Source organism: Leucoraja erinacea, chromosome 23, assembly GCF_028641065.1.
Source record: "Leucoraja erinacea ecotype New England chromosome 23, Leri_hhj_1, whole genome shotgun sequence".
Taxonomy (NCBI): domain Eukaryota; kingdom Metazoa; phylum Chordata; class Chondrichthyes; order Rajiformes; family Rajidae; genus Leucoraja; species Leucoraja erinaceus.
In genome coordinates this window covers 15748897-15763862 of record NC_073399.1, presented here as the reverse complement: position 1 = coordinate 15763862, position 14966 = coordinate 15748897, and the positions used below count along the sequence as shown (strand labels likewise).

General features: G+C 37.4%; 1 protein-coding gene across 5 annotated transcripts in view; it reads right to left on the bottom strand.

The window, feature by feature from the left end:
• Nucleotides 1–14966, bottom strand: part of LOC129708280 (monocarboxylate transporter 7-like) — a 49688-nt gene that overhangs the window by 17761 nt on the left and 16961 nt on the right. For 3 of the 5 annotated variants that reach the window (XM_055653938.1, XM_055653937.1, XM_055653939.1), the window contains exon 4: nucleotides 637–780. In XM_055653938.1, coding sequence (XP_055509913.1) covers nucleotides 637–780 — 144 coding nt within the window. Of the gene's footprint in view, nucleotides 1–636; nucleotides 781–9233; nucleotides 9337–10840; nucleotides 11112–14966 lie in introns of all 5 variants that reach the window. The other 2 variants (XM_055653940.1, XM_055653941.1) reach the window with 2 other exon arrangements.

The window sequence follows — 14966 nt, the reverse complement described above, 5'->3', positions numbered from 1 at the left end:
TTCCATCTTTTATTTATTGGCTGTTTCTAAAATACAATTCATACATTTACTGATTTGTAATTTTAAGTATTAGAATATATTGCATTAATGACGATTAATATGAAAGCAGAATTAGCGACCTGCAATATAGGACAACGGTTTTCTTAACCATAGTTGTTTGTTTTCAAATGTGCACTATTCCTTGTCTCTTTACCCAACCCATTCCTTGAAAGTAGAAACAAGATCAAGAATCCGCCTAAAAAAAATTGTTCAGTGATTGGAAGTATTTTCCAAATTGATGTCTTTTACCAACTTTCTACAACTTAAGATTGACCAAAATTTGGATGCGTGTTGTACTGCAATAGGAAACATTGTATGTGGTTAATGTAAATTAGTAAAATATTATGTTAAATAAAAATAAAGTGAAACAAACAAGTTAAATATACAGTATAACAATCATTTCACATTTATGGCATTTTCAATATTTTTTTAAATGTACACCGTTCACCACCAAAAAATTGTGGTTATCACTGGAGTTGTAATGGGAGTAAATACAGACATTTTGAAATTAAATGTGTATTGAATGGGTAGCAAAGTTTACTTGGTTTAGGTCAATGAAATATCTTTGTGGAATGAAAAGTTGAAATTGGTAATTACCTGATACTAATCCAATGGCAATGTACATATCTACAATTGTCCGTGCAAACGATGCAGCCATCATTCCCAAACTAACAAGAAGTCCACCCAGCATTACTACTGGGCGATAACCAAAGTGACTACTTAGTACTGTGGAAAGTGGCGCTGTAAAGAAAGAAAAACTTTGTCAATTCAACTTTCTGCTTAATTTCAGTATAGATAATTCTTTAACAGTTTAAACTCCCAAGTTTCTACAATTATATAGAATATACACATCATTTTCTATTCAATGTTTGTGTGTATAAATGTGTTAATATTCTGGTTTAAGTTGCAAATGTCTGAATTATTTACATGAACCTTTCTTGTATTCATATGCTCTGAGACATTATCGTGCTGCTTTCCTGCAGCTTTGTTAGTGCTATGTTGTAAATATGACCCAATGCAAAATACAAGCTTATGAAAGACGATCAACATTTTTCAGTCATAAGTTTCAAAAGTTCACAAGGGACAGCAATAAGTAAATGCAAAAAGAAACTAGATTTCAGCAAAATCTAGATACAATACATAGGCTCATGGCAAATGCACAGAAATTTTAATTGAGAATTTATAAAATATCCAATTGAAATAGGAAAACATGTATTGATGTAATTAAATTATGTTTTTGTCTCATTAAATTAGGTCTGTTTGAAATGAGCACTAAATTGGATGGCATTAGTGTAAGATGTAGGCCTCTCATGGATGGATTATAGCAATCAGAACAGTTTGTGATAGGTATAAGAAGTGCCGTTCAATATTAAAAATAATTTTGTCACCATTAAAGTAATGGTATCAATTGTGACCTAGCACTACCTCCTTTTGTTTGGAAATGGCATGAGTTGCTTCTGGAAATGGTTCTTTTGGTTGGAAACATTGGGTCAACAAATGGATTAATTGCACTGTACAAAAGATGCAATAAAGTACGAAAAGGATGTACATGCAAAATAATGTATATAGATTCAGTTGCAGATTAGAGTGAAATGCTATTTCAAGAGGGATTAAATGATTATTCCAAAATAATTGAATTATTTTACCTTGGAATCCCTGTAACAATTTAGAGTTTCACATTTGACAGTTTATATGAGGAAACCAGATATTAGCACAATTTAAAAAAAAAACAAGCATGTGCTCATTACCACTGTTCAAATCAATGTTATGAAAAACATTTTTTGTCTAAATGTAGTTACTTTTTACTATGCATTCTGACTGACACGATTTCCACCTCTAACAATAACCATTGCACTCTGATGTATTACAGAAAGGTTAAAACTATGTAATAAGTACATTTTCTCGTACACTGTGGACGGCTTCATTGTAGTCATGCAAAGTCGTTCCGCTGACTGAATAGCATATGACAAAAGCTTTTCGCTGTATCTCAATACACAAGACAATAAACTAAACAAACTAACTAAAAGATGGGATCACCATCAGTCAGATGCCATTGGTTTAAAACTGAATTGTCTGCATTCAAATAAATTGGTTAAATGCCTTTCATCACTATTGTCCTATTTCATGAAACCTGTGTTCCCTACAGTAGGTGATTACCAAGTTGGAGACACATCTGTGGGACAGATTATTACAGATACTTGAACCCAGGTAATCTGACAGAACATTTTAGGAATATTTTTAAGACATACTTAGTGTTGCCTAATTTCAGTTATAAATAATCACATTTTTATTACAAAGGCTGGAGTGATCTGAATTCTTGAGTTTGATTACAGAATTTAGAGAACAACATTTTGTAAAGAGCGGTTAAATGTAGTTTCATGTAGATGTATTGTTGCACAGAAATTCTCCTCCAAGACTAGACGACCATATTGTGGATTCTAACAAGTCTTGGACTATTAATATTATACTTGGGTAGAGTAATTTGGGTATGGCAATTTTATGGTGTGGATGTCCAAGAAATTACTCCCATGTCAAAATTGAGAAATCATGGCACAACAAAGGCAGTCACAGAATTGAAGATTGAACTGACAGGGGGCCGATGCAAATAAACTGGGAAGATGACCAAGAATTGCAAGAAGTCTTGGGTGGGATGGAACCAGCTGGACCAACTCTATCATTGGCATGGTTTACCTTAACAAACTTCTTACCCAAACTAAAACAAAAGTGCAGCATTATAGGTTGTGAACTTTAAATGACTTACTTGTCTCTGCCGATTACTGGAAAACCTCCACTTAAATGGACCTGCTTATGTTATTGTAGTGCAGTGAAGTATAATCAACCAACAGGTTTTGACCATGTGGTTTGACAAATGTAGTTAATACTTATACACCTAAATCTTTATTTTCAAGCACCACATATTAATGTTTTTCCATTACAACAAATCAGTGTCTATTTCCTTTGTGTCTATAACCTGAAAATAGCCCCCAGTTAATGTCAAGGTTACCCTCGAATTTCATGTCTTATTATAACAAGCACAAATATAAAATTGGGTATACGACAAAAATAAATAGAGCCCGAAGGAAATATGTGTTTGAAACTTGTTTAACCAACATTCATGCCCATTACACACATGGTCAACAGCCAGTAGTTGGGTGAATTTCAATTATGAAATCAAAATGCAATGCAGTTCACATGGAGAATATTTTATAACATTCATAATTATAATAAAATCTGTTTATGGGTGTGTGAACATTTAGCTATAATGTAGCTATAATTTGAAGAGAATTTCCCAGCAAGTTTAATTACAGGGAATTAGCATACAATATTCCATGGACCAATACTTTAATGCAGGGAGATTAGTTTAGGCAGCAAGTTTATGACTTGAATGCAAGTTTCTCATGGATGAGCAACAAATTTCAAATATGCCAACTTTCAAAAAGATAAATGTCATTGTAAATGACACCAGATCAGCAAGGTTGCCATAGCATTTCTGTTTAGCTTGTGGTGTCTTTCAGTTGTTCAGGTGTTTCGTTGTTTTACTCAACAGGTTCTTATTATTTGTACATCTTGCAGTTTAGTAATGCTGCAAATTTTGATATTTAAAGATGCGTTATATTAAATGATGGATTATTTAATGAGGTGTCTTTAAAAGTGAGCTACAGATTTTTAATCAAGCATCATCTGAAGAATTAATACTAAGCCCTGACTCAGCAAAATGATTGGAAAACCAAGTTCTTGGCTTCAGCTAAGGGTGCGGAAATTGTAATGTGAGGTTCACCAGTCCGTCTTTAATTCCATGCAGCCAGCACACCAATTTAGTGGTCAACATGCTCCATTCCAAGAATTGAATTACCCAATGGTACTAACAATGTGGTTCACCAGCTGGCTCCATCAGCAGGGGCCAAATATTTTGAGTAGCTACTTCCAGTTAAAACCAGGTCTGTACTGCTATAACGAAACTGCAGGTGTATCTACCATAAAAACAGTGTATGCAGGGAGAGATCTCACAATGTTTGACTCCTAGAATTTATTATGCTGCTCCAGAGATTCTGTTACAGGAGGTGCAAGATCAGAGAGAGGTTCCGAATCGTCAACGCACCCAGAATGGTCTCCAGATACACATTTAGTAGGCAATAGGAATGAAAATCTAAAACTTATAAATCTTGGAATGTTAAATAGGCAGTTGGCATTGGTGGTCTATGATAGAATTATAACCCAAGGATTTGGAGGTTTGAAACCAACCTGATACCAATGATTGATTAGTTGGAATTCCCAGCCAACTTATTCCACATCAGTGAGCTGAAGATAACATTGGGCTGATGTTGTGGCTTCTGTTACTGTTGTGCTACAACAGAAACCATCCAGTATCTGCTACACAGAAGATTAGCATGCTATCTTTGAAGGTCATTGTTGCTATGCAAACTTAGACTTGTTATCGTGGCTATGGGATACTGTGTAAAGATAATTCCAAGTGGGTGGCTAGGATGCTGAAGCACTATCCTGTGGCAGTCGTTCAGTGGGCTTCTTTACTGGTACCACTCAGCTCTCCAAATCCAGATTGCCAGTTCTAATGATGACATTGCATGTTCTGTTGTAGGGCTATCTATCCCCAACATTTCACGGTTATTTTTCCAAGTCTGTCACCTAGCTTCTTCAACCAAAGGTTAGCAGTCTTTCAATAGTTGCTTGATCAGTAGATCACCACGATGTAAGTGCACTAAGGCAAGCACATTCCCATCAAAGACAAGCATCAAAAGAATACATATATTCTAAAGTGATCTTGGTATTCAACTTGGATTAATTTCATTTACAATTATTGTTCTAACATTTGTTTCAGAATGCCTTTTGTTTTGTCACTGACTGGCACTTCGTAACAATGAAGTGAAGGAAAGTGAATTTAATAATTTACTTAAGACTAATAAGTAAATAGAGAATTGGGCTTGTAGTTACTGTTAATGTTCTTGGATGATCTTTTCAACAACAGATTGGGCTAGCAGAGTTTGCTAGATTTGCCTCTTCCTACATATTTCAGCCTCTCACCACTTAGCTGGTGTCAAGGGTTGACCTCCCATGGTGACAGGGTTTTGCAGACTGCCATTCAACTTGATGTCTGCGCTGGCAGGAGCTCCAGGGCACCTCTGAAGCAGTGGACAGGGGAAGAGCTGTTTCTGCATTGCAACTACCTTTGCTCAGAATTTGTGTGGCAGCACGAGTTTCATTGAGTGTGCGGTGTACAGTAGTTATCAGCAGTGTTATCAATGGATCAACTGGTAACAACTGACAGCAGAATGCTAAATGTTGCAAATATTTCCATGACATTTGATGTCAGGGGAAAGTCCGATGACGCCTGTCTCATCTGTCCATGGTTATGCAACTTTAGACTATGAGATGGAACAACAGCAAATAGTAACAGCAGCCAAAATCAATTAATTCACAACTAATCTGTAATTAATAAATCATTCCTTAAAGGTGTGCTGGCTAGGTCTTTCCTGGGGAGAGCCTTGGCTGGGTCTGTGATCACCAAAGTAGCAGCATGGCATCAAATCAGCATTGCACAGATTGACATCCTGATCTATCATGCTAATAAACTCACCAATAATAGCATCCAAAAAGATTCACTCCATGGATCTGACTGTTATCCCACCTTTGTTTATGTTCAAAAAGCAATATTAGTGCCCCTTCTTTTGCATCAATTGATCAGCAATGATTGAATGACAGAGTAGACCTGATGGACCGAATGGCCTAATTCTGCTCCAATAACATGAAAATAAATGGTGTTCACAATACTGTCTACGTGCCAATATTTAAAAACTCACAAAATATCATATTTAGTCTGATTAGTAATTATTACTTTCAGTTTAGCCACAGAGAGAAATTCCACATTAGTTTTGCACATTAATTAAAATTTGTTTTAATTTAAATCGTTTATGGATCGTAGACAATGAAGCAAGATTTTTTAACACAAATTTTGTTTTCTTGAAACATAAAAATAATTTGTTGGTGTTCAGAATTTCTGTGCTCTTCTATAGATGGATTGTGTTAACAGCTTGGAAACCCATGTAAAATTAAAACCAATATTATAAAATACAAGTAAAATGTCTAATTTCAGACATGCAAAAAGATGTTTTATACGATAGGGCAATGCACGTTTGCAACAGTCATAACTAATTGGCAGAACAGAATTCCAAATAGACCAAGAATAAATATATTTGAGGATGGCATTTTGTCCTTTGATTTCTATTTCATTTTTTAAAAATCCCATCTGCGCCCTTAAAAGATTTTAGTGGTCTTCACTGTCCTTTGCATAAGTTTCCTTATGAATTTTGCAATATCAGTCATTGATTTACCTTTCATAAGTGAAAATATATCCTGCTCTTTTATGTTCCTTACCAATTTAAACAGTGACCTCTAGAGAGTCATATAGCACATGACAGGCCCTTAAACCTTGCAAATCTGTGTTAACCATCAAGCACCCATTACATTAAACCCTTTTTTCCCCCTGCATATATCCTCATTAATTACCCCTCAGATCCTACCATTTGCCAACACAACAGAGCAATCCACAGCGGCCAATTAACCTAACAACCCACACATTTTTGGGATGTGGAAGGAAGCTGGAACTCCCGGAGGAAACTCATGCTCTCATGAGAAGAATATGCAAACTCCACACAGACAGCATCAGAGGTCAAGGTTGAACATGGCTGGAACTATGGGGCAGCGGCTCTACTAGTTTTGCCACTAACAACATCTACCTTGCTGCCTCCTTCGGGCGGAAAACCCGGGGGGGGGGGGGGCAAGGGCCCCCTGTTTTGAGAGGTGGGGGACATCCCCCCACAGGTTTTTGTAATCCGGATTTTAAAACCCGGTGAAATCTCCGCTTTCCGTGATACAGTCAATGGGGGCGGGACATTGTGATTCAGTGCAATCATTGGAGGAGGAGGGAGTGGGGGGGGGGGGTGGGACTGAGGATAGAGTGCGATCATTGGAGGCACAGACCTGCGCCTCATCCACAGCCAGGATCGACCCCGGCCAGCTCTACGGTGCCCCCCTGCCCCCCTCCACCACGGGTGGCCAGAGAGGTCGGGAGTCAGATGGGAGTTTGACCCCCAGGCCCAAAGCCAGCGCAGTGAAGCAGCGCTAATCCCAGCTCAACTCTGCCTGTCCCGCCAGGTTAACCTGCCTGGACTTGCGGGAAATATGGCCAGTGCAGCGAAGGAGCGCTGGTGTCCTGTCAGTTCAGGCAGGGCTGTAGGTTAACCCGGCGAGACAGGCAGAGTTGAGCTGCATTTAGCGCTGGATTGAGCCTCCGAAGCCTCGCGTGCGCGTGTGTGTGTGCTTGTGTGTGTGTGCATGTGTGCGCGGCCGCCAAAAGATTATGTGTCCCCTGTCCCCTCCATAGTTTGATAGCTATTTCCGTGCCTGGCCTCCTATACAATGCTGAAAGTTTCTCACTAAGGAGTGCCTTGTGTTTCACTGATCAGAATTGTACTCATTGTTTAAAATTTATCGTTTAAAAATCCTTCCTCATTGTTTAGTGCTACTTAGTATTGATTGGTTATGCTGAGCACTTAGATTATTAAGATCCATGTCCTGGGTCAAGTATCCATAACACACTGAATGAAATTCTTCTATCTGCCAATAGTCCCTTTCTTCTGAGAGTAATTATGGTTGTTCAGTCTCAGTTCTTTAATACTCTTTAATACTGAGGAATTGGAAATTAGGCCCCTGCCTGTTAGATGTCGACCAACAAAGCACTATGTGTTTTGAATTATTCAGTGAACTCAGCTAACACTTCTCCAGGGCCCAGCCACTTCAAGGAGCTGAACTGAAGTTTATTAACACAAAAGCTTCAAATGACCACCCATCTACTCCCACTTTAACGTTTAGGAAGGAACTGCAGATGCTGGTTTAAATCGAAGATAGACACTAAATGCTGGAATGACTCAGTGGGACAGGCAGCATTTCTGGAAAGAAGGAATGGATGACGTTTCGGGTCTAGACTCTTCTTCAGACTGATGTCAGGGGAGTGGGAGGTACATAGATAAGGAAGTGTAAGGTTTGAAAACATGACAAAGGGAATGGAGATCAAGGGAAATGTAGAACAGGACATTGTTAGTTGGGAGAAGGTAACAACAAAGCGAACTTACTGTCACCAGTCTTACTGTCGACTACATTTTATCACCAGTCTTACTGCCTCTGACTACATTTTATCTCTGTTTGCTTTGTTGTTACCTTTTCCCAACAATGATCTGTTCTACATGTTCCTTGATCTCCATTTCCTTTGTCCTGTTTTCACACCTTGCACTTCCTTATCTACACTCTTCCTTATCTATGTACCTCCAACTCCCCTGACATCAGTCTGAAGAAGGGTATAGAGGGTATTGCTTCCCTCCAGAGATGCTGTCTGCCCCGTTGATTTACTCCAGCATTTTGTGTCTACTCTTAAAATCCTTAGATAGCATAGACCAAATTCGGCATTTGTAGAGGAGCAACAAAATAAGTCAGGAGAGAGCAATAAGAGTTAGGATAGTTCCAAACTGGACCATACCAGGAAGATAACTAGATAACAGACGAAGAGTAAATACAGCTACATATTCTCTTTTGGATGAGAGGCTTGGATTTAAAAAAAAACATATGTAGGTTATAGTGAGAAAATCTTAATTCTCTCAATCACAACTACTTGTACTACAATTTGAATTAATAATGTATTATGAATTGTAAAATAAAAAAGAGCAAGTTATTTACTCTGCCATTCTAATCTTTTATTAAAGAAAGCAGGATTATATCCATGTTATTAGAGCACCTTATTTTGGGTCATTTTATTACTGATGAATGCTATCAAGATTTTTATGCTGTTTTAGACATACAATTGTGAATTGGAATGTAATTTTGAAAGATGTATAGATAACAGGTTACTGAATTATAAATTCTGCTGGCTGTGTTTCCTAGTATGCAGAAGTTTAGCAAAGTCTGGCCCTAATCAGAGAGGTGTAGGAAGGAACTGCAGATGCAGATAAGACACAAAATACTGGAATAATTAGGCGGGACAGTCAGCATCTCTGAACAGAAGGAATGTATAACATTTCGGGTCGAAAGCCTTCTTCAAATCCTTCTTTCACAAGAAGAAGGAAGAAAAACATGTTTATGTTTGTACGCACACAATCTCACACACGCACACACACCCCGCCACTCACGCACAACTCCTAGCAGCCAGTTGCACAGCAGCATTGTTAGGACTCTGGGACCAGATCAGCTCTCCACCCTCTCTTCTGGCGTAGAGTAAGTGGCGTGGGGGACCTAGAGGGAAGGGGATGAAAATAAACTTTTGGCAGAGGGAGAAGAAAAGAATAAGAGAAAAACAAAACATTAGTTCGGTTGTCGTCAAAGCGTCTAGTGCAGAAATGGTACACATTTCAATCTAGTTTATAGGGTGGACCGATTAAAACATAAAGATGTGTAATAAGGACATATGGAACAAGTCTGATCATCAGAATTAAGACAAGGATCACCTCTACCCATTTGAATGGCACAACAGACTTGAGGGCCTGAAAGACCTACTCATATGTTCTGTTCAGTTCAAATTAATGCCATATATCACTAGGGGAAGTCAAAGGGTCTTTCACTTCCCCAACCTCCAGCCAAATTATGCTCCAAGAGGTAATATGGGACCACAATTAAATTAAGTAAAAAAGGTTTATTCCAAAGCACATTATCTTTTCAACTATAAAATTATGTTGTACAATAGAGTACTACCTTCACCCCCACCTACTACCCCTCCCTCACACAACAATCATTTCAATGGCTACGGAATTTGATGCATGAAACCTAATTCCTTGAGGATGAAAAAAACCTTCTAAAAATATCATGTTTTATCAGGTAGCAATTACAGATATTTTAAAAAGTTGTAATGAGTTTGAGTCAATAATTTTTTTAAACCCCTGGAATTTCTAGAGCAAAATTTATAAAAACAATGAGATGCAATTTAATAACACTAAATATTCACCGATTCCAAAATTTCTGATTTTCATTATTTCAGAGATTGCAAATCAAACTGCACTTTCTAATCATTGCGAAGGTCTCAGAGATCAATATAATGCTACCTGCCCCTATACAGAAATCGGGAGAAAGGCAAATGAAAAGAGGTTACGTTTCTCTACTGCGCCTTCAGCACAATAACTACAGCATCACAATTCCACCTTGGATGGTCAACATACATAGGTCTGATTTCTCTTAGTAACTGACTCAGCAGTTTGTTAGTACCTCTTAAAAATGATTCCAATTTGAATTGTGACTTCAAACTAATGCTTGCCAAATTTAGCTAAGCAATTGCTGAAGTGAATATTTTGAGGGTGGGGGGCTTGAGCAGAGGTCTTTACAACATTGATGTAGTAAGCTCCTGGTAAGTCGGTTCAGAAACATTTTAAGCATAGGCTGAGATCCTGAACATGACCACATCCTCTTCCTGAATTTGCCATTACAGCAATGTAAATGATCAATGCTACTTATTTCTGCAAATATCCAATAACTCAACCAAAGTTATTTGTTTGATTTTTCCAACTGAATTTGCCCTCTCGTGCTCCCCAACACACGCACACACACACTTTTTCATCAATCCTTTGCAAAAGAGAAAAATGAGCAGAACATGAAAGTCCACTCTATAACCAAATTGTTCTAGATGTTTGCAAACCGTACTCGCTGAATGCAACAACAAAGTAGAAAATTGCAGTATATCATGCAATACTTGGATCTGGCTTGCTGTACTGTGTCCATCGATTAAAAAACATGAAGGATTAGAACTTACAATAATTCAACTCGAAAGACTTCCATTTTATGAATTCAGCTCAGCCAGAATAATTGCATTGATTCTATTTCTGTTCTTGACATTTTTCTAGTGGTTCATTGGGTACTGTACTGGTACACAGAAGTTTGTTCAGTCTTCTCTTTGTCTGGCAGTGTTGACGTTTGTTAACGTTTCATTTTAACAGGATTCAGCAGATGCTTTTGTGACCTAAATTCTTGAGCCGAAGCGGAGTAAGTGAATGTTTAGCAGGCACTAGCTGAAATCTGTTTTGCTGTGGGAAAGAGATTTAAAAAAATCTTATGTTTGTAAATAGTCTTGGCAATGCTTAAATCATTTTAATATCATTGGACTAAATTCATAAGGCATTTTCATCCGACACCATTCACATGACACAAAGCCAAGTTAACCAATACAGATCGATGCAAAGGGAGAATTGCAAGCATTCCTAACCAAATATCTTTTGTAATATTTTCCTCAGCCAAGCTAAACTACAAGCTGCATTTCATCACAATGTTTTCAAATGGAATCAACGAGTATATTGAAATCTAAAAGCTCTAATCCGGTTTAACACAAAGTTTTACTTCAACTTATTCTTGATAATACATTGCATTGGACATAAACCTGAATTAGGATGAGAACTGTTCCTCTTGCTTGTGGAGATGGTAAATTATGCATTATGAGTAAACAGCAACATTGTGTATTGTATTGGTATCTGAAATTTACTGCCTGGGACTATTTATGAATGAACTGACGAGAATCAACAAAAGAGTGGAGTTTTGAAGACGTTAAAGAATGCACGTTTTAATGCACAAAAGACAAACTGGTATGGTGAACTAGCTCTGTAAATAACTTGTCATAATAAAACTGCATGTAAAAATTAAAAATTACATCATCATCTGTCAATCCCATTTATGGTCATTATGATTTATCTGTCTTCAAATTCAGATATGAAAAATAATATCTGAATTGGAAGATTTTTTTGTTGCATTCAACAATTTCTCTGTTGGGCTCCTGAATTTGATAAAAACAGGCATGTACTGCCGAAAGTGACAGTGACCCGATTTTGAGGGATATTTTCACTTCTTTTAAAAGAAACCTGCCATCAGGCCAATAGGATTGGTTTTAACTTGTTAAATATTTTTAATTAATTTGTCAGAAAAAACAATTTACGCTTATTGCAGCTCAGGAAATGATTGCGTACAGAGAAACCACAGCAGATTAAAGGGAGCAAATGCAAGAAAAATAGTTTGGAGACAGTGAAACTCGCCAATCACTTATTTTTGGTGAATGATTTGTTTAAATGTCTTGGTCGGTAAAGTTAGTGGAGCACTGACCTTGGCTAGCAAAGCAACTTTCTAGCTGTATTTTGAATACATTTTGTAATTACGTGAGGAAATGAATTCCTGCATCTCCAGTGGTATAAACTCAAGGTTATGTAAAAATGGCTGGCTGACAAATAACATTTTCCTCTGATGCAGCCTATGTATGGATCTTGTCTGCAGGACAGCTATCTTATTGTTTTTCTTAATTATATTTAAGAAGTGTGTCGCTTCTGTTTTATAATTCTCCAAAGCTAACTTAGTCAAGGTTAGCAACACATCTGCACAAGAAATAGTGCCTTTGCCTGATATCATAAATATCAAAATGTAAATTTCTCATTTTCTATGTCTTTCAAATATCTAATTATAAATTTGTTAATGAATTCACATTCTCTGCTTGATATACCTTGTATCAGTGTCCAGAATTGAATAAAGTATATGTCAATAAATATTTTATTTATTAAATGGATCTACAAGGAAAAAATCTATTAACAGTGATTAATCTCACCAGTGTAAACCTGGTGATTATTCAAAAAAGCATATCTACGGGAGATGCAAAATCTTCAGATAATCCATCTGTTTCAGCTCTGGTATACGAAAAATCAACTTACTGTGAACTTTTGTATACGAGATGAAATGTTCAGAAAATAACGATGTCTGCAAGCAGATTGCAAGCAGAAAAAAAGCACTTCAAAACTTTGGTGTTTTAAAAAAAATGTAATGATGGAAAACTCAGATACAGCTGTAAGTTCCTGGTAATATTTACAGAGAATATATAGCACAGAAATATCAACATGACCATCAATTAATTTCCTCACCTAGCTTTCCACTGAATACACACACACAACTTTATCTATTCTGCAACGGCAGATTTCAGTTCCTGAATAATTTCTGGATAAAACTTTTTTTCTTTTGTATTTGATTTTTTGCTGATAACCCCTCTGGTTACGTCTTTCCCACAAATAAAAACAACATTTCTGTTGATAAAGGATTCTAACAGTTTTCAAGGCCTCTACTGTAACATCCCTCGGCCTTTTGCCTTTCCAGAGGCACAGACAGTTCATCTTTACCCAATGCAGTTTTGGCATAATTCATTTTTTTGCATCCACTCTAATGTCTTCATATCTGTTAATATGCCAGCCAGAACTGGACAAACTTATTCTAATGATTTAATCAAAGATGCCATGGAGTTACAGTGCCCTCCATAATGTTTGGGATAAAGACACATCATTTATTTATTTGCCTCTGTACTCCACAATTTGAGATTTGTAATAGAAAAAAAATCACATGTGGTTAAAGTGCACATTGTCAGATTTTAATAAAGGCCATTTTTATACATTTTGGTATAAAAAATCTGACAATGTGCACTTTAACCACATGTGACTTTTTTCTATTACAAATCTCAAATTGTGGAGTACAGAGGCAAATAAATAAATGATGGGTCTTTGGCTCAAACATTATGGAGGTACTGTAAATATTTTGAATTTTGCAATTTTGCAATTGAAGCGAGTATAGAATTACCACAAAAGTTATGGATAGACAACATTGTGAACAAATTATTGACGGTTTCTCTAAATCAGTATTGGAGGACACACCAGTTGTTACCCATTTTCCAATTTTTTGAACCCAACGTCATTCAATCACATCAAATGAATGAGAAAAAAAATCTCTTCTCAATGGCGTCCATGAATTCACTACCTATGTGCAAAAACACTGCTGGGGAATGCAAACAAACACTTCCATAAAGGATTTTACCATTTTGGTCACATGTAATAACACCATTATATTTGCCATTTCCAATTTGATAACGTAAATGCAAGCAAGGAATGGGTTTACAATAATGCCAAAAATGAAAGTCATTATATCTCAGAGCCATTAAATTAATAACTTTCCATTGTCCTATTTGTTCTCCAGCCAAATTGCGTTTGAGTAGCAAAATGGACAGCAGCTTTTTATTTACAAAAGTTGCACCACTTTCACAGATGAATTATCACTGGGGTCTAATTATAATCATCAGCCTCCCTGCTCTTTATCACCTTTTGTTAAATGGAAAGCAGGTACTCACAGGCACAAGAATTATTTTGACAGAAGATGTATTAGCAACCCGTTTCTCAGTGCCATCTGAGCAGTAGTTTACGGGATAGATTGTTAAAGTTTTTTTTTAAGGAGACTTACAACTGTCTTTGCGACCTGAAACACTCAATCTAGCCAATACATCTCCAGCATTTTATGTTGAATATGAAAATGTGCACCTTTCTCTTAAATCGCCTTCTTCTTCTTGCGTATGACGTGCATAGCCTAAAGTTGTAGGACAACTTGTTCTATTTGATCTTATTTGATTGTGCACGCCAGGTTGATTGCATTTGTTGAAACAGGGCAGACCAGGTGATGGTTGCAATCTCCCACCCCTTAAATCGCCTCATCTGGGCTCATGTTGGCCCTCACTCCGGTAATCACGAAGTGCTTCGAGAGATTGGTCCTCCAGCACATCAAGGACTATCTACCACCAGACTTCGACCCCCACCAATTCGCCTATCGCCAAAACAGATCCACAGAAGACGCCATTACCGTAGCTCTCCACTCTGTGCTGAGCCATCTGGAGCAGGGGCAGAGCTACGTCCGGATGCTCTTTGTGGATTTTAGTTCAGCCTTTAATACAATCATTCCGGACATTCTCATTGGTAAACTGGTCACTCTCGGCCTCCCCACTCTCACATGTGCCTGGATAAAGGATTTCCTCACCAACCGGCCCCAGACTGTGAGACTCGGCCCCCACCTCTCCTCCACTCGCAGGTTGAGTACCGGTT